General features: G+C 38.1%; 2 protein-coding genes across 2 annotated transcripts; both read right to left on the bottom strand.

The window, feature by feature from the left end:
- Positions 1-13669: 13669 nt before the first annotated feature.
- Positions 13670-16000, bottom strand: LOC149150934 (uncharacterized). The gene is made up of 5 exons (XM_089438186.1): positions 15686-16000; positions 15084-15121; positions 14831-14918; positions 14462-14707; positions 13670-14044 (listed from the first exon to the last, which is right to left on the bottom strand). Exons 1-5 carry the CDS (start codon positions 15776-15778, stop codon positions 13811-13813), a joined length of 699 nt encoding a protein of 232 aa, XP_089294312.1. The 5' UTR covers positions 15779-16000; the 3' UTR covers positions 13670-13810.
- Positions 16001-16990: 990 nt separating this feature from the next.
- On the bottom strand, positions 16991-19605 carry LOC149150933 (uncharacterized protein C24B11.05-like). The gene is made up of 6 exons (XM_089438187.1): positions 19113-19605; positions 18508-18545; positions 18268-18355; positions 17909-18154; positions 17585-17650; positions 16991-17484 (listed from the first exon to the last, which is right to left on the bottom strand). Exons 1-6 carry the CDS (start codon positions 19203-19205, stop codon positions 17398-17400), a joined length of 618 nt encoding a protein of 205 aa, XP_089294313.1. The 5' UTR covers positions 19206-19605; the 3' UTR covers positions 16991-17397.
- Between the last annotated feature and the right edge of the window lie 822 nt (positions 19606-20427).

Genomic DNA, 20427 nt, shown 5'->3' with positions numbered 1-20427 from the left:
GTAGATCTTGTGTGTTATTTCTATTAAATTATAGTAGCCTAGATTCAAGTTTGCAAGTCAGATTTATATTAGTTGTAGAATGTCTTTAGAACTAACATAAACAAACTCTACACACACACACATCCCACGCATCGGGAAGCTGGTCCCGTTATCCCCAGTCGGACCTGCTACTCCAAACGGGCAAGGAGCCGCCAACCAGGTTCCGGACTGGGTGGGTATCCCCCTTGTTGTTGACCCGACTTCGGGTCACTCAACAGGTCCAAAGCTCCCAACCGGGCTTGTCCTTGTTTTTATTAAATGCTCAAATTGAAAATACAGTTGATTAGAAGCATCTACAGGAGAAATGGATGGTAAAAATGGATTTAGAACACTTTAATCCTTCAGGATTGACTATTGGATCACCTCCAATGGATACCTCCAACCCTATACAGTCTTCACAAAACTGGGCCCTAGTGGCTCTTAGAACTTTCACGGCTCCAAAACCTCTGCAAATGACCTCATATGGCTGTAAGAAATGCACCAATGGCTTCAGAAAGTCGAAAATACCCAAAATATAAAAAAAAAATCGTCCAAAACCCACTTTCCTAGCCAAAGTTATGGCCATTTAAAGTTTCTCCAGTTTGCCCCTAGAAAAACTCCAGCTAACTTTAGTTAACTCCAGATAGCTCCGCCAATTATGGTGGGTCTGCCAAATTTAGCGCTCTTGCCAAAATTCCGCCAACTTAACTGCAGTTAAATTTAATGTTTGGTGGTTGCCTCGGATTTTGTGCCAGGCGGAATATTCCTTTTTTAATTTTTTTTTTGAAAAATTAAAATTTCTAATGTTATGGACAAATTCTTCTTTTTGCCATAACTTCCTCATACGGTGACCGTTTTTCGAACCGTTTACGGTGCCGGAATCAGGAAGATGAGAAATTTCCAGTCATTCAACTTTGAACCAGTTCTAAGTACTTTAAATTTTGAGCATTTTATGACACTTAGGACATGAGCACCTGATCACGCCTCCCCATTGGGAAGCTTTTGGACCCCAAAAGCCTTCAACTACCTGTTAAAGAGGTGAGGGTACAGCTCCCTCACTCTGTCCACCTCCATCCACTTTGCCTTGTTTGGTTTGCTGCCTTTGAAACCAACCCGAACATAATCTACACTGCCCCTTCTTGAAGTGCATGTCCTTCTGTCAAGGATTGTATCTTCTTTCAGCTCATCTAAGAATTCTGGCGAGAAATCTTCTATAGATGGCAGCTGAACAACACTTTCATGATCAGCAATCAAAGGAGGTTCATACAAATGTAAATTCTCCACATTGACAACAAAATACATTTGCATGTAGGAAGGCAAATCTAATTGAAAAGCATTATTTCCAACCTTCTTGAGGATTTTGAATGGACCATAACGAATAGGCTTCAGCTTTTTACCTTCTCCTTGCATCCTTTCCTTACTAATGTACAGCCATACCTCATCTCCTTCTTGAAACTTGTGATCGACTCTATGCTTGTCGTGTCTTTCCTTGTACTTGCCTTGACTCTTCTCAAGCTGTTCTTGAATTTGCTGATGTATTTGTTGAATTCTTTCAATGAATGAACGAGCTTTGTCAATGTCACTATGTCCCTCAATGGCAACATCTTTCTCAAGAATGAAATCAAGAGGTGATTTTGGAAAGTAACCAAAACAAGCTTCAAACGGTGAGGTGTTTGTGGAAGAGTGCTTGGCACGATTGTAAGTATGCTGTATGTAGTGCAAATGTTCATCCCAAAGCTTGGGATGCTTGCTGCAATAACCTCTCAAGAGGTGCACAATGGTTCTGTTCACAACTTCGGTTTGTCCATCTGTTTGCGGATGGAAAGCAGTACTTTTCTTCAACTTTGTGTCCATCATCTCCCATAGGTTGGACCAAAAATTCCCCACAAATCTGGAATCCCTGTCACTAATAATGGAAGTAGGCAAACCAAAGTGAATCCATACATGATGAAAAAATAATTCAGCAGTTTGTTCAGCAGTTATAGTTTTCTTACAAGGCATAAGTATACACATTTTGCTGAAACGATCAACTACTACATATAAATAATCATGCTGCTTTCTAGATTTTGGCAAACCTCCTACAAAATCCATAGAGATGCTCTCCCATGGTCTAGAAGGTACCGGCAAAGGAGTATACAAACCAAGCTTCCTGTTGCTAGGCTTGCTTGTAGCACATAATGAACAACCTCTTATGAACCTTGAAATAGAATCTACCATGCGAGGCCAATAGCAATACCTCTGTAGATGTGCAACTGTTTTGCTCACACCAAAATGGCCAGCAATAAGAGAAGAATGAGCTTCTCTTATGACATTTATCCTCTCCCCCTGTGGTATACACATCTTGCCCAAATGAAACAGCAAATTGTTATGCATGTGATAGTCATTTTCCTCTACATGATTTCCTTTACTCAAGTTAGCATACACATCTTTAAAGTCATCATCAGATGCATATTGTTCTATGTAACTATCATGTACAATGGAATCATTCTTAAGTAAAGTAACAACACCAATAATAGGCCTTGAAAGCATATCAACAACCTTATTCAAAGTACCTTTCTTATACCTTATTACCAAATGGAACTATTGCAAGAAGCCCATCCATCTGAAGTGTCGTGACTGTTGTAACTTGCTTTGTGATTGCAAGTACTGTAAGCGCTGATGGTCGGTATGTATAATAGTTTCTTTGCCCATCAAGTAGTGTTTCCACTTTTTGACGCTTTGTACCAACACATACAACTCCTTATCAGATGTAGGATAATTTACAACAGCACCATTAAAAGTTTCAAAATGAAAAGCAATAGGCTTACCATGCTGTATAAGAACTGCACCCACAGCATAATCACTAGCATCAGTTTGTATCTCAAATGGCTGTCTCAAATCCGGTAATGCAAGGACTGGAGCTGAACTAATCTTCTCTTTCAAAGATTCGAAAGCTTTTTGTTGCTTGCCTCCCCATTGGAAAGCATGCTTCACACTTGTCACTGCATGCATAGGAGCTGCTATAGAAGAGAAGTTAGAGATAAACTTCCTCCAATATTGAGTTGCACCCAAAAAACTTCTTACCTCTGTTATGGATTTGGGAGTAGGCCACTTCACAATAGCCTCAATCTTAGCAGGATCAATTCTCAAAGCACCTCCTCCTACTATGTGTCCCAAATAAACCAAAGAAGTCTTTCCAAGTTCACACTTTGACATTTTAAGAAATAATTGATTCTTCTTCAAAACATCAAGTACTTTTCTAACATGCATGACATGATCTTCTCTAGACTTGCTGAAAATTAAGATGTCATCTAAGTAGACAATAACGAAATCATCAAGAAAAGGACGCAAGACATCATCCATTACCCGCATGAAAGTTGTAGGTGCATTGCACAAACCAAACAGCGTCACAAGCCACTCAAAGAGTCCTTGTTTGGTTTTAAAGGTTGTCTTCCAAACGTCACTTTCTTCAATTCTTACTTGATGATATCCACTGCGCAAGTCTAGCTTAGTGAAATATCGAGCATCTTTCAGCTGGTCTAGCAAATCATCTATCCTTGGGAGTGGGTAACAATTCTTTACTGTTATCTTGTTCAAGGCCCTGAAATCAACACACATACGCCAAGTGCCATCTTTCTTTAGAATCAATACAATCGGTGACCCACATGGCAAAGTACTTGGCCTTATGAAACCCTTGTCCAACAAGTCCTTGATTTGCTTCTTTATTTCAGCATTCTCCATAATAGACATGCGGTACATGCCTATGTTTGGAAGAGGACAATCTGGATGCAAATGGATTTCATGCGGAATCTCCCTCTTAGGAGGCAAACCTGTTGGCTCCTGAAACATCTCATGATATGCATTAAGTACATCATACAGATCTGATTTAAGTTTTGGATCACAATTGTCAAATGACTCATGATTCACATCAACCTTGGGCTTAATCATAAGAAGAACAAAATTCTTATTTGAATTGACCAGCCTTTTTACCTGTCCTACATTCACCATCGCTATATTTGTCTTCTTGCGATGAGCTCTAACAATGAACTCCTTACCATCTTTGAACATATGATATTTGTTTTCATGGCAATGAAAGATAGCTTTCCTGTCAAACAAGTAAGGACTTCCCAAAAAAATTCCTGCTATATCAAAAGGTACCACATCAAGTTCAACTGTGTCAATAAAATGTGCAGTAATTGCAAAGCGCAATGTGCACTTTCTTGAAACTTGTAAATTTGCATCCTTGCAAATCCATCCAAGTGGATATGGCTTCGGATGTGGAACGGTCTCAAGTTTAAGCTACTTGACCAAGTCCTCTGATATAAGGTTTTCTTGTGACCCACTATCAAAAAGTGTGTCAATTTTAGTATGTTTTGAAATCACCCTCACATGAAACAGTTCAATTCTTTCTTCCTCATTAGGAGCTTGTACATGGCAGTTTGAGGTACTAGTGTTGGCTTGAGTTTCAATTTCTTTTTCCTTCAAGTTTTTCAAACCCATGGTTGTAATTTTGGTTTCATCACCTCAATCTTCCCCTAAATCTTGTGGTGTAGATGTAGTAGCAGCAGTTTTCTGTTTCCCTTTGGATTTGTTAAATTGAGGACTTTTTTCAGGATATAATTTCCAATAGTTTTTCTCCTCATGACTTGGTTTAGAACAGTGTTTACAGATCACTTTCTCACTCTCCTGTTTGACAGATGCATCCTTTTTGCTCTTTCCCTTGGAGGTTTTCTCTTTGTTTTTCCCCTTGGGGGGCTTGTTTCTGCCCTCTTCAAATGTGTTTTTTCCCCTTGCCTCTAAATGGGTAGCTTGGACACAAACCTCGTCCAGACTAGTAGGGTTAAACATCAAGATGGTGTGTCTAAGGTAGCTATGCAAGCCACCAATGTATTTCAGCAAGGTTTCCTGGGTCTACAAATCTACCCCTAACAAGAGAGCTCTTCTCTTGAATTCTTGGGTGTAGTCTTGGACACTCTGACCCTTAAGTTGTCTGAAATTTTGCCAATTCATAATGGCCTTCTGCATGTGAGCAAGAGGATAAAACTGTTTTTTAATGGCTAACAAAAATTCAGGCCATGTTAAGGTAACCTTACCAAATTTCTTGATCTCCTCTTTAGTCTTGGCCTCCCACCAGACCAATGTTGCTCCATCCATTCTCAAAGAAGCCAACTGAATCTTTGTGGCATCATCATGCATATTCTGGATCCTCAAGTAAACTTCCAACTGCCTAATCCAGTTGTCAATCTTTTTTGCATTCACTTCACCATTAAACATAGGTAATTCGAATTTTACATCAAGCTTCAAAAAAGGACTTTTTCCAGAGGATCTATGCTTATGAACAGAAGAAGACGAGGATGAAGAGGAAGAAGGTGAAGATGGGGGTGGTGGATCACCATTTCCTCCATGTCCTTTCTTGGAATGATCAACATCATTCTTACCTCCTGAAGAGCCCTCTCCTTCATGTGGATGTTTGGACTCTTCTCCAACCAATTTCTCATTTCTTTCTTGGTACAATATCCTCACCATTTCAGTGAGGTCCAAGAAAGCCTTTCTGAAGACTCTTTCTTCTTCTCTTGGATCTGTCTCTGTAGGAATTTCTCCTTCATGTTCAGACATCCTTGAAGCTTCTACTGAGACTCTTGAGGGTGAAATTGAAAGTGGAGATGATGGCTCTCTGGCCTTTCTTGACTGAGGATTCTCTCGTTCTCTAGTCAACTGTCCTTCCCCTCTTTTAAGTTTCAACCTGGTAAGCATCAATACTTTGCAAGACAATTAGAAGATCTTTGCACAAAAACCCTGAGCTCTGATACCAACTTGATCTGAATTTGAAACTACTTGAAATTTGTTTGCAAGGTATTCAATTCAGAATTAAACATGTTTAAAAGATTTCCATGTCTTGCAGAAAGAAAACACATGAAATTTTCAGCTGTTCATGACCCATTTAAGCATAACAGAGTTATTTCCTTTTACTGTTTAACACATTAAAACAAATTTGATCTGCAAAATAAATCAACCACAAATGCAAAAGAAGTTGATAAAGCAGTTCAGCCCCTACAGGGCTACGTCTGTTGGGTCCAAATCTCCCAACCGGGCTTGTCCTTGTTTTTATTAAATGATCAAATTGAAAATATAGCTGAATAGAAGCATATACAGGAGAAATAGATGGTAAAAATGGATTCATAACACTTGAATCCTTCAGGATTGACTATTGGATCACCTCCAATGGATACCTGCAACCCTATACAGTCTTCACAAAACTGGGCCCTAGTGGCTCTTAGAAATTTCACGGCTCCAAAACCTCTGCAAATGACCTAAGATGGTTGTAAGACCTACACCAATGGCTTCAGAAGGTCGAAAATACCCAAAATAAAAAAAAAAATTCATCCAAAACCTACTTTCCTAGCCAAAGTTATGGCCATTTAAAGTTTCTCCAGTTTGCCCCTAGAAAAACTCTAGCTAACTTTAGTTAACTCCAGATAGCTCTGCCAATTATGGCGGGTCCGCCAAATTTGGCGCTCCTGCCAAAATTCCGCCAACTTAACTGCAGTTACATTTAATGTTTTGTGTTTGCCTCGGATTTCGTGCCAGGCGGAATATTCCTTTTTAAATATTTTTTGAAAAATTAAAATTTCTAATGTTATGGACAAATTCTTCATTTTGCCATAACTTCCTCATATGGCGACCATTTTTCGAACCGTTTGTGGCGCCAGAATTAGGAAGACGAGCACTTTCCAGTCATTCAACTTTGAACCAGTTCTAAGTACTTCAAATTTTGAGCATTTTATGACACTTAGGACATGAGCACCTGATCACTCTCCCTCGCTCAACCTCGCTCCGCCCCCACTCCGTCACCCACCTTACCCCACCACACCCATCCACCCCTCATATCACCTCACCTTCCCACCCCACCACACCTGTCCCTCCTCCCTTCCTTGCGCACTCGCCCCCTCCTCCCTCGGCTACCCCTATCCTCGCCCACACAACTCCAGCCGTCCCCTCCCTGCCCTATCCACCCCTACTCATGCCCTTCCCGCCACCCCACCTCACCCGCCACCACCACTCTCGCCCACCCCTCCCTACCCCTCCCTCACTCTCCGCCCCTTCCCCGCACCACCCCGGCAGCCCGCTCGCCCACCCAGGTGGTCTTCCGGGAATCAGACGGCCACCCTAGGCGGGCGAGCAGGCCACCAGGGTGGCGCAGGGCGGGGGCAGAGGGCGGGGCGGGGCGGGGCGGGGTGGGCGGGGTGGGATGAGGGAGGGGGTAGGTCGGGTGGGGTGAGTGGGGGTAGGGGTAGGGAGGGGTGGACGCCAGGTGGGTGGGATGAGGGGAGAGGTAGGTGGGGTGGACGGGGGTAGGGGTGGGGAGGGGTAGGTGAGGGTAGGCGGTAAGGGGTAGGAGGGGTGGGTGAGGAGGTGTTGGGGGGGAAGGTTGGGCAAGGAGGGTGCGTAGTGTGCGGGGGGGGGGGAGTTGGCGAGGGGGGTGTGTAGCAGGTAAGGGGGCAGTTGGGGGGGACAATGTAGCGAGTAGGGGAGGCGAGGCATGGGCGAGGGGGTAGGTGCAAGGGGTGGAGTGGTCGTCTGATTGCTGAGTGTGGTGAGGGGGATGGGGGGGAAGGAGGTAGGGGTAAGGGTGGGGTGGCCGTCCGATTGCGGAGTGGGGTAGGGGGTGTTAGGGGCAGTGTGGGGGGTGAAGGAGGTAGGGGTAAGGGTGGCGTGGACGTTTGATTGGGGAGTGGGGTAGGGGAGAGTGGGGGGTTGAGGGGGTAGGGGGCAGGGGGTGGTGGAGTGGGCGGGCGGACAGGGTGCAGGTGTTTAGGGAGAGGGCCGATAGGGTGTGCTGAGGGGGTGTGTGGCTAGTTGATTGCGGGATGGGGGTGCCCAGCTTAGCTGGGCCCACCATGCTCACGATGGAAGTATTGGTTAATTTGGCTGACAAAAATTATTATTCTTAAAAAAAAAATCTACTTCATTAAACTAATTTAATATGAAAATTTTCAAAAAAAAAAAAATTAACTGGCCTTTCAATTATGAGAATTCTTCGTTGAATATGTTGTTGATATCAATGTAGCTGCTCCACAAATTTGCTCCAAGTATTTCAGCGAACCTCAGAAAACCTTGATGTAATGTGAGTAATAGTGATAATGGAATTTAGTATATAGGTGAAATTACGGAGATGTTTTACCGTACAGTGAATGCGAGATTAATTAGTTTTAAAATTTTTTAAGGAAAATATGATAAAGCGAATATTATGGAATTTTTTTACAGCGGGGTGAATGTGGGATTAATTTGTTTCAAAATGTATTATAAAAATTAAAAAAACATCCAATTATTTAGTAAATATTATATACTTTGACTATTAAAATAATTTAGGTAGAAGTTGTAGTTTACAATTTTAACTTTAATGATTTATTTCATAAAAAAATTTAGTTTTCATTTTTCATTAAATTGTAGAATAAAATAATGAAGAGAAATAAATCTCACAAACTTTTTAGAGGGAAATATTTTCGTGAAACTTTTTGGGAGGAAAATTTTTGGAGAGAAAATTTTATTCTCTAAGCTATATAATATCTTTAGGAGACTCTCCATTTGTATCATTCAACATCTTTTATTTGAAAGGAATGGATTGTCCTGATAGTGAAGTTTCGATTTATACAGCATCAACAACTTCATCGCGTAACAACTCTATTCATAGGGATGAATATAGCGGGAATTCTTCCACTATGAATAGAAAGTCAATTCTTCCACTTAGTCCTGATCCTAAGGACTATGAGAGCAGCACTGATGAAAGAAGGGATGGAGAATTTCAAATAAATAGTCACAGATTCCACTTAGTCCAAATTCGAAGGACTATGAAAGCAGCAGTGATAATGAGCTTGATGACAAATTTCAAAAGAATGGAGTGTCACGGTGTCCACTTAGTCCTAATTCTAAGGACTATGAGAGAAACAGTGATGAAGAACATGATGGTGAAGTTAAAAAGAATGGAGTGTCACAGTGTCTACTTAGTCCTAATTCTAAGGACTATGAGAGCAACAATGTTGAAGAGCATGATAATGAATTTCAAAAGAATGGAATGTCTCGGTGTCCACTTAGTCCTAATTCTAAGGACTATGAGAGCAGCAGTGATGAAGAGTGCGATAACAAATTTCAAAAGAATGGAGTGTCAAAGTGTCCACTTAGTCATAATTCTAAGGACTATGAGAGCAGCAGTGATGAAGAGAATGATGATGAATTTCAAAAGTATGGAGTGTCACGGTGTCCAGTTAGTCCTAATTCTAAAGACTATGAGAGCAGCTTTGATGAAGAACGGGATGATGAATTTCAAAATTATGGAGTGTCACGGTGTCCAGTTAGTCCTAATTCTAAGGACTATGACAGCAACAGTGATGAAGAGCTGGATGATGAATTTCAAAAGAATGGAGTGTCACGGTGTCCACTTAGTCCTAATTCTAAGGACTATGAGAGCAGCTTTAATGAAGAGTGGGATGATGAATTTCAAAAGTATGGAGAGTCACAGTGTCCAGTTAGTCCTAATTCTAAGGACTATGACAACAGTAGTGATGAAGAGCGGGATGATGAATTTCAAAAGAATGGAGTGTCACGGTGTCCACTTAATCCTAATTCTAAGGACTATCAAAGCAGCTTTGATGAAGAGCGGGATGATGAATTTCAAAAGTATGGAGTGTCACAGTGTCCAGTTAGTCCTAATTCTAAGGACTATGACAGAAGCAGTGATGAAGGAGAGGATGATGCACTTAGTCCTAATTCTAATGAGTATAAAGGTAGCAGTGATGAAGGACAGGATGATGCACTTAGTCCTAATTCTATGGACTATGAGAGAAGCACTGAAAATGCACATGAAGAAGAATATCCAATAAACATCGAGTCAAATTTTCTATTGAGTCTAAATTCTAAGGACTATGACAGTAGCACTGAAAAAGGGGAAGATGAAGAATATCCTCCAAGTCAGTATTTGAAAAGCATAGCTGATCATAGTGTGGATAACATTCCTCTTACTAATGATGAAAATCATTATACAAATGATGATCTAATGATGGATATGTTGCCAAGAAATATTGTATCGAGGAGTAGGAGCAGACCTTTTCGTATCAATGCAAGATTTTCTTGTTATACAAGGGGTAGAGCAGAATATCTGATGAGACGAAGTTTTATCAGCGCACTCATTTCAAGTGAATGTTTCCAAAAAGATTGCTTGAAACATATGGATTTCAAATTTGCATTAGAGAGCAAGAAGAGATATTTGTCAATGAATAAAAGCATGCAAAATTCATATTTAGTTGAGTGCATGCAATCTATATTGTCAGGTTATGATTATCATATGAGGAATTTATTTATTCGTAGAAAAGCTTTCAAAAAGTTTCATTCGACTGGGAATTTTCGTCTATCGAGAATTCAAGAAAATTTGAAAAAGGATTCCACATTTTATTCTGAAGTACGTCATAAAAGACAATTTGGGCCATTATCAAATATTGCAATATCATGGATGAAAGATTTCTTTTCAAAGCATGGAGAGTGTATGCCAAATAGAGAGACAATACATATTCCAGATAATTTTTCAAGACGAGAAATCTACAACTTATACAAAGAATATGCAGAAGGTGTTGAGGGACATGGCCGTTTTATTACATATCAATATTTTGTGAAAGTATGGAAGAAAGAATTCAATAATGGATGTATTCCTAAGAAGACAAGGATGGAGATTTGCAGTACATGTGCTTCTCTTAAATAAGAAAAGGACAAATGTGAAGGGTCAGAAAGAGGTAAGCATTCATAAATTTAACTTTTAAAATTATATATTCATCAAGTATGAAAACATATTTCTTAATGGCTTTCTTTTATGTTGTGTAGATTCAATTGTCAAAGAACTTCAGGAGCATCGCAAACAACAAACAAATGGAAGGAAAAAGTTGTACAAGTATCGAAAGAAGTGTTATGATAATCCGAATAAATATTTGGGTTTGATAATTGATGGTATGGACTAGAAGAAAACAATTTTACCACATTTTGTTCGCACACCCAAAAATTTACAGTTGGAAAATTTTATTCAGTATCACTTGGTTGGTTGTATGGCATTCAATGGGAAAATGTTGCCAAAGGTGTACTTCACAGCTCCAAATATTCATAATGATGCAAATCTAACCATAACCATAATTCATGATGTGCTTTCTCATTGGTTTGGTAATCTTCCTGAAGTTTTGTATCTACAATTGGACAACACTTGCCGTGAAAACAAAAATAAGGTTGTTTCTGGATATCTAAACATGCTTGTTGAATTGAGAATTTGTCAGAAGGTAAAGGTTGGTTTCCTTCTTGTTGGGCACACTCATGACCATATTGATCAGATGTTCAGTGATTTTTTGGTCACATTGTGGAGGAAGGAAGTTGGGAGCTTGCCATCATTAATTGAATGTATTAAGAAATCGTACATGCTAGAGCCTACTTTTGATGTGTTGGAAGAAACTGTTGACGTTCGAAGGTTTATTATGGGATCATATGGTGAGGGGAAATGCATTGAACAACTTAATGACATTAGCTTCCAACATCAATTTCGTATCAAAAAAATTGATGGGAAAACACTAATATGGGGCAAGAAGTATTCAACTACTGTAGAATGGGCACCGTCATCAGGTTTGCAATTTTTGAAGTTCATTCCAGATCATCCAATATTTGCATCAAAAATATTGTTATTACAATCAGTTGGTGAAGTTCATAATGCACGCAGACAAAATAGAGATATAAATTATTCTGATTGCCTAGAAGAAATTAAAAAATGTATTAGATATACATATGAGTACTTTGACATTGTTGATTCAGTTTGGTGGGAGTCATTTTTCAATAATCAAAGTGATATCATTTCAACAACAACAAATGAAGATATACCTTTGAAAAATCCATTTATTTGGCCACAAAATGTGTCGAATGCACATGAGGAAATAAACATTGTTGAATAACAACAATTTCAAGGTATTATTAATTCTTCACAGGGAGAGGAAAGAGAGATGTATATTGGTTCCAAAAGATATCGTGCACAATGTGAAGCCATGGAAGACCTTTATAGGGGTTTAGTACAGGATATTAAGAAGGGTTGCATGATCGCAGTGCTAACAGATGGAGATCCCAATGGCTATCCATTCTGGGTTGCTAAAGTTATAAAGGTCTTTACAGAAAATGAGGATGTTACAAGTGTTGAAGTACATTGGTATGCCACAAATAAACATCCATTCAATGGTGTGTATAAGCCAGAGATGGTAGTTGACAAAAGAAATGGTGGAAAGAGAAAAAGAAAGGGTACGAATATAAATCGTCGCCACACAGACATATTAATATTGGAGGATGTTGACATACTTGTTGATGAATTCAATTAACAAAGAGAGGAACTCTTCGCTTCAAGACGATAAAGATTCTGAAAAGGTTGTTACCAGAAGGAACAGTGTTGAGATGGGAATCTGCTGAAACTAGTCGTAAATCTAGAAGAATTTTGAAACCTGAACTGATGGGCATGCATGTGGACTCAGATGGGGCACTAGTTGATGAAAGAGAAGAATATGGAACATTTTCGTCAGCATCCAGTCACTCATCTGAAGATGTGAATTCTGATGGTGCAAGAAAATATGAGTGATTTTGAATAATTGTTTAAGACAGTTTATCTAACTTATGTATGCATCGTATCTTGAAATAAAATTTTTGATTTCCATATGGTGTTAAATGAGAAGTTATGTGTCATTTTTATGTTGTTGGATCATTTTACTAGCATATTTTAAAATTTTGAAGATTGACCCTAAAAAAAAAAATCATCGTTCCAAGATAATCACTTTTTCGTTTGCAAGCTGTATTTTGCACGAAAATTTCGTTTTCACTGCCATTTTTAAAACATGTTCAAAATTGTCTCTAAAAAAAAAACCGTCGTTCCAGAATACACACTTTTCGTTTTTAGCACTGTTTTTGATGTTTTTTGGACATTTTTTTGCCAGAGTTCTCGTTTTAAGTTTATAGTTCCCGTTTCAAAGTTTTAAATTGTTATGTATCTAGGCTAGTATATAATCACAAAAAAGACAAAGTATTGTAACCTATAAATAACTTTAACAACCTAATGGTTACAAGAAAGAGATGTTTAAGTTTGTGACTGGGTTTAAGATGTATCTAGGCCGGTATATAATCACAAAAAAGACAAAGTATTAGATATTATATAAACAACGTAGATCTATCTTAACTCTAGATCTATCAAGTGCCGAGAGGGACCAAATCTCTTAAGGTACAAATATTTCCTCAAGTTTTGCACTCAAAATCAAAGTTTGCACCTCCAGAGATTTGATCCCTCTTGACACTTGATAAATATGGGTTTAAGATGTATCTAGGCTAGAATATAATCACAAAAAAGACAAAGTATTGTAAACTATAAATAGCTTTAACAACCTAATGGTTACAAGAAAGAGATGTTTAATTTTGTTTTTGTCACATGGGTATAATACTAAAATGGAGCTTTTTCAAATGAAAAACTAAGAGGTTAAAAATTAAGATACCATTGCATGGCAACTAATATTTTATATGCCATAAGCCTATTAATGAAGTTAGATTGTATATATCTACAGTGAAATTACGTATTTGTTTAAATCTAACAATAAGCTTATACAAACTTAAAATGACAAAAAGATTACGTATTTGTTTAAATCTAACAATAAGCTTATACAAACTTAAAATGACAAAAGATGGGGATTTCGTTTAGAAACACTCTAGTCCCCATTCTCTCATTCAGAGTATGGCTTATGCAATGACAACATTTTCAATAAACGCTCTAGTCCGCCATTCTCTCATTCCGACAATGGCATATGCATAACAACATTTTCAATAGCTTCTCTTGAACGCACAACATTTGTGGAGCTCTCTGCGTCATCTTCTTCCCATATCTCAGGCTGTGCTTCTCTAATGTTGCGTCATCTTCTTCCCATATCTCAGGGAGTGCTTCTCTAATGTTGCGTATACATTCAAGTGCAAAATCTGCACCCTCAGTTCGGACCGAAGTGCCTACCTGTTAACAGTGAAAGATAATGTTAAAATTAGATGAAGATTCGAAAAATTATACCTTTCTACAAAAGCATCATATCACTTTCAGAATTATATGGTCATATGGAGGCCTGTGTGCCTTCCTGCGGCTATATTTCTGCGACTGTCATCAAAGAAAAGCTGCGGGGAAACATAATAGATTTAGACGCAACTCTTGTGCAATTAACACTGTTGAAATGACAACCCTCGCACTGGGGTCAAAGCAGCGATGCTACCTTTTCTTGGTTGTTTGCGAAGGGGGATTCGATATAAACTTCCTATGGTACCAGGATGTATTAATCGTAACGTAGATCTATATTGTTTTCTACTGTATTATATTGTTCATTTTTATGAAAAATGGATAGCTGAAGGAAAATGACCGTCAAAGTTTTTAGGGCCATACCGTTCTTTGTGGATCAGCATTTGCAATAATAATAACCTGATTCATGGCCTCTTTTGAGGGCTTGCAAATTATGGGTGCCCTGCGGAATGTAGAGTTATCAATGGACGCATCCCATTCATTATTGCTTTCAGTTGTTTGTGTAGGACGATGAAGTGTCTCAAACCATATTATGTCTTCAAAGCAATCTTCTATGTCTAGCCTGTTAAGGACCTTTTCAGTATGAATTTTGTCTCTGTTTGTAAATACCTGTATTACATAACATAGTCGCAAAACAGTTAAGCAGCATGCTTATAAATTTCCAAAAAAAGTCTAGGACTTAATCATGTGTTATCATGACATAAAGAATTTGAAGGGATCTAATGATCTTACAAATTTCCTTTGAGGCATGCTATTAAGCATGTTCTTCAGAACAGCATCTGCTTTAAGATTTTCATATGGTAATCTTCCATGTACAAAACTGTACAAGAAATATTTGTTTAGAGTGAGTGAAGAAGGATAGCGTTTCAGGCTAAAAGCAATCAATGGTATTCCAAACAATGAATGTTTATTCGACTTTTTTGAATGTTGAAACATTAAATAGCTGTAAATTCACCAGCCAGAAGACATAAGATTTCTTAATTACCTGTGGTAATCGTCATAGTCAAATTTATAACCCTGAGCCTGAACAGATACAGAAATTAGTAAGATATAGCTAATGAATTCATGAACATGAAAGTCGAGAAAGAGGATCCCAATTCAGTTGCTATTCTCAACCACGAGGTTGAACATAAGTCCATAATTGCCATATATTAGAAATTGATATGGATAGTAACTGTTAAGTAAAAGGACATCTAGAACATTATCAGTGGGCCAAGAAGAGAAATCCCTGCGGCTTAAACGTTACAGATGAGAAACAGGGTTTCGGTTTTATAAATTTGCAAAAGGTGCCTTGGCAGAGTGGTGATCAGTGGATCAATTTCCTTGGGTTAAACCATAGAAACCCACGGATTAATTATGGATAGCATATCTCAGATGTTCTGCAGTCATTTCAGGAAGCATGATCTTATTGAAAGCAGCTCATAACTCCTCTTGAGCTACTTGCTAAAACTATTACAATTCACAGGGTTGCGTAAGTCCTCAGCAATCAGCTACGAAAGGTCCCCAGTGCCAAAAACCAGTGATTTTAACATTAAAAGTTGAAATACAATGCTGAATTACATGAAACAAAAGGGATTAAATGCTTACCTTAAGTCCAGCCATGGTTGTCCCATAATTCTCATACAGTTTTTTGTTATAGTCTCCGACTCTGCTCTCTTCAACCCCGAGCTTTTGAATCATATAATCTGTTATACACCAATTAGGCCGTGCACACAATTCAAACCTCTAAAGTTCCTTCAATGCCAAAACAGAAATCTTATTTGCATTCACAACCCCAGTAGGGGTGGGATGATCCAACTCTTCTTACTGCATTGAATATAGACAATGAAAATTGTATTGAATATGAAAATTAAGCTCAGAACATTGCAATCGGGTCTGATCACCTTCAAATTGCAAAGTTGGAGATGCATGTAGGGAGCTCAGGCAATTGGCAAGGAATTTTTGTTGTTCGAGGATCAAATTATTAGTGGTTTCTGATTCCAGGTATATAAGTATTTATGGTTTTACCCATAATATTTATACTGTAGCTTATTTAAAAAGCTAGAAATGTGAAATCGTCTTGTTAGCTAATGAGATCAAACAATAATTCCTTTAAACACCACTATCTCTTGGTACTCTCTGATCCTAACAAAATTAAATATTAAAACTCTAAATATCCAACCTTAACGGTGCATTTCGATCCACACTAAAATTTAAACATTAATATTCCAAAAAATACACTAAAATTTGGTACTGTTTCAGACTTACCCCTTTAGCAAGTCCGGAACTTGAGGAATATAATGTGTTGAATACAAATCTAAAACAACAGATTGGAATCAGAAATGAATACATGCAGCCTTAGTTCAATACCCTAATATCCAGAGAAAAATAAAAAAACAAAAAAAATAAGAATTTTAAAAATTTTGTTACATGTTTAAAATAAGAATTTTAAGAATTTTGTTACATGTTTTTGAAATGTATATATGTTTAATTTATATATTAATTTATTTTATAATTATTATTATTATTTAAGATAAAATTATAATTAATAAATTTTTATGTTTTTTATTTTTATTTTAATATTGTGAAATATATTATAAAGTAGTATTTTGATGTTATGAGTACTTATTCGTTATTGAATTTATATTTATATGATTATAACATTTTAATCTCCTAGAAAAAGACAAAAGATTGTAACTCATGAATATCTCTAATAACTTAAAGCCATAAAAAAGAAATATTAAAGTTTGTCAATTGAATTTACCTTTCGTGGTTAAGAGGGTTTAATGATAATCTTTTTCAGATTCAAATTTTATTGTAACATGATGTTCGATTAGAAATCACCTTTATACTGGTTGTCCTGACTACGTTGAGTATTTCTTAATTCTTCTTGTGAATAACACGGAGTGTAATAAGGAAAAAGAGTTTGTTCCTGTTCATTTGGATATAATACTAATACGGAGCTCTTTCAAATGAAAAGCAAAAAGGTGGAAAATTAAGATGGCATCGCATCTCATCATAAAGGAAAAGATATTGTTCCAAATAAGCATATTATTCCTGGATTTGATCTCAACCTGTTTGGAATGGACATTACAGCGTCCCGTAAAGGATTCACCAGGTCACATTCACACTTATTAGACACAATAGGATTTATTTTCTTTTGGGGAGAGACAAAAACTCAAGATTACAGAGAATAGGAGTTTCCTCAAGCAGAAGCAAACGCCCCATTCCCTCATTCAGACTATGGCTTATGCAATGACCACATTTTCAATAATTTCCATGGAAGGCACAACATTTTTGGAGCTCTCTGCATCCTCTTCTTACCATATCGCAGGCAGGGCTTCTGTAATGTTGTGAATGCATTCGAGTGCAAAATCTGCTCCCTCTGTTCGGACTGAAGTGCCCACCTATTGACAGTGAAAGACAATGTTAAAATTAGATGAAGATTCGACCAAATATGCACTTTTGGAAAACCATCATATCACTTTTAGAATTATATGGTCCTACCAATACAGTATAGAGGCCTGCACGCTTTCCTGCGGCTATATTGCGGCGACTGTCATCAAAGAAAATCTGCGGGGAAACATAATAGATTTAGACGCAACTCTTGCAATAGCCACTGTTGAAATGATACCCCTCACACTCGGGCAAAAGCAGCGATGGTACGCCTCCTTGGTTGAGTACCAAGGGGAATTCTCTATAAACTTTCTATGGTACCTGGATGTGTTAATCGTAATGTAATCTGTATCGCTTTCTAATGTATTAGATGATTCATTTTCATCAGAAATTGATAGCTGAAGGAAAATGGCCATCAAATTTTTAGCGCCATACCGTTCTTTGTGGATCAGCATTTGCAAGGCGAATAGCTTGATCCATGGCCTCTTTTGAGGGCTTGCAAATTATGGGTGTCTTCGGGATTGTGGAGTTATCAGTGGACACATCCCCTTCATTATTGCTTTCAGTAACTTCTGAAGGAGGATTAAGTGTCTCAAAGCATATTATGCCTTCAAAGCAATCTTGCAACCCCAACCCCTTAAGGACCTTTGCAGCATGTACTTTGTCACCGTTTGTAAATACCTGTATTGCATAACATATAGTTGCAAAAGAGTTGAGCAACATGCTTATAAATTTCCCAAAAAAAAGCCTAGGACTTCAACATATAGAATTTGAAGGGATCCATATGATCTTACAATTTTCCGCTGAGGCATGCTTAATAACAAATTCTTCAGCACAGGATCTGGTTTAAGATTCTCATATGGCAATCTTCCGTGCACAAAACTGTATAAGAAATATTTGTTTCAAGTGAGTGAAGCAGGATAGTCTTTAAGGCCAAAAACAATCAATGGTATTCCAAACAGTCTAAACAATGAAAGTCGAAATATTAGATAGCTGTAAATTCACACCCAGAAGATACTAGATTTCTTAGGTACCTGTGGTACTCGTCATGGTCAAATTCATAGCCAACTGCCTGCATAGATCATAGAAATTGGGAAAATATAACTAATGAATTCATGAACATGAAAGTCGAGAAAGAGGATCCCAATTCAGTCGCTATTCTCAGCCATGAGGTTGAACATAAGTCCATAATTGCCATATATTACAAATTGATATAGGTAGTAACTGTTAAATAAAGACATCTAGAACATCATCATCAGTGGGGCAAGAAGAGAGATCCCTGAGGCTTAAACGCCACATATGAGAAACAGGGTTTCGGTCTTATAAATTTGCAAATGGTCCCATGGCAGAGTGGTGCCCGGTCGATCAATTTCTTTGTGTTAAATCATAGAAACCCATGGAGTAATTATGGATAGGATATCTCAGATGTTCTGCAGTCATTTCAGGAAGCACAATCTTATTGAAAGCAGCTCATAACTCCACTCTTAAACTACTTGCTAAAGCTATTACAGTTCACAGAGTTGCATACTTCCTCAGCAATCAGCTATAGAGGGTTCCCAGTGCCAAAACCAGTCATTTTAACCTTGAAAGTTGAAATACAATGCTGAATTACATGAAACAGAACGGATTGAATGCTTACCTTGAGTCCAGCCATGCTTGTTCCATAAGTTTCAAACAGCATTTTGTTATACTCTCGGGCTCTGCTCTCTTCAACTCCGAGCTTTTGAATCATATAATCTGTTGAACAACAACTAGGCCGTGCACACAATTCAAATCTCTAAAGTTCCCTCAATGCCAAAGCAGAAATCTTATTTGCATTAACAACCCCAGTAGTGGTGGGATGATCCAACTCTCAGTGTGTGCAATAGTGCATTGAATATAGACAATACACCAATTGTATTGTATTGAATATGAAAATTAAGCCCAGAGCCATGGAATCTGGGTCTGATCACGTTCAAGTTGCAAAGTTGGAGATGCATCCAGGGAGCTCATGTAATTTGCAAGGAATTAAATATTGGAACTCTAAATATGCAACCTTAAGGGTGCGGGTTGCATTTCAGACCTGGGTTCACAATAAAATCTAAAATACACTAAAATCACATATTGTTTCAGAGTTACGAGATTACCTTCGGTGTTCTTGGTACGTAGTTGTCTATAATGCGACTTTTTGAGATTCCGGTGACGGAATCCGGCGGAAGAAATTGAGATGAAATCATGATTTTTTGCAGTTAAAATGGTTTTTTAACTGCATATTCGGATTCAGCACCCTGGAAAACCCCTGGGACGCTTTCATTGTGCAGAAATTAGCTATCAAACTTGGATTCCGATAAATCACTGCCGGATTTTCACCGGAAAAAATCGCCGGAAAGGCTTTCAAAAAGTCGCGTTAAAGACTACGTCTTCTTGGTACATGCTGCATTAAGTCCGGAATTTAAGGGATATAATGTGTCATCCATATCTAAAACAGCATATTGTAATCATAAATGAATGCATACAGCCGTAGTTTAATACCCATTGAAAAGGGGAAAATGTAAAAAACAAACACAAAAACAAAAGTTTGATGCTCACCAAACAGAAGGCACTCATATCGAGGCGTATCGTCTGTCACGCTTTGAGTCTCAATCAGCGTCATTATCGATCACTCTGCAATTCATATACTCAAAAATTCTCAAAAAGTTTCACTGAAGTATTTGTATCCGAAAGCCATCAAAACAGAATATCGTACGAAATGGTGCTTCAATTTTGAGAGCCCAAAAAATTCAGAACCGTCTAGGAAGATTGCCCGTACAAAATACCAACTATGTTTAAATTAGGAAGGAATTACCTGGCTGAATGCAATAGAGAGGGAGGCAATGCCTGTTGAAAGAAATGAGGACTCTGAGAATATGTAAAGACAGAACGCAAAAACAGGCTAACGAGATTGAGATGGAATCGAGAGGAAAGAAGAGAGGAGT

Source organism: Pinus tabuliformis, chromosome 9 (genome assembly GCF_031772625.1).
Source record: "Pinus tabuliformis cultivar Carrire ecotype Pingquan chromosome 9, CPIR1, whole genome shotgun sequence".
In the NCBI taxonomy this organism is placed as follows: domain Eukaryota; kingdom Viridiplantae; phylum Streptophyta; class Pinopsida; order Pinales; family Pinaceae; genus Pinus; species Pinus tabuliformis.
This window is presented reverse-complemented; position numbering and strand designations above follow the sequence as displayed.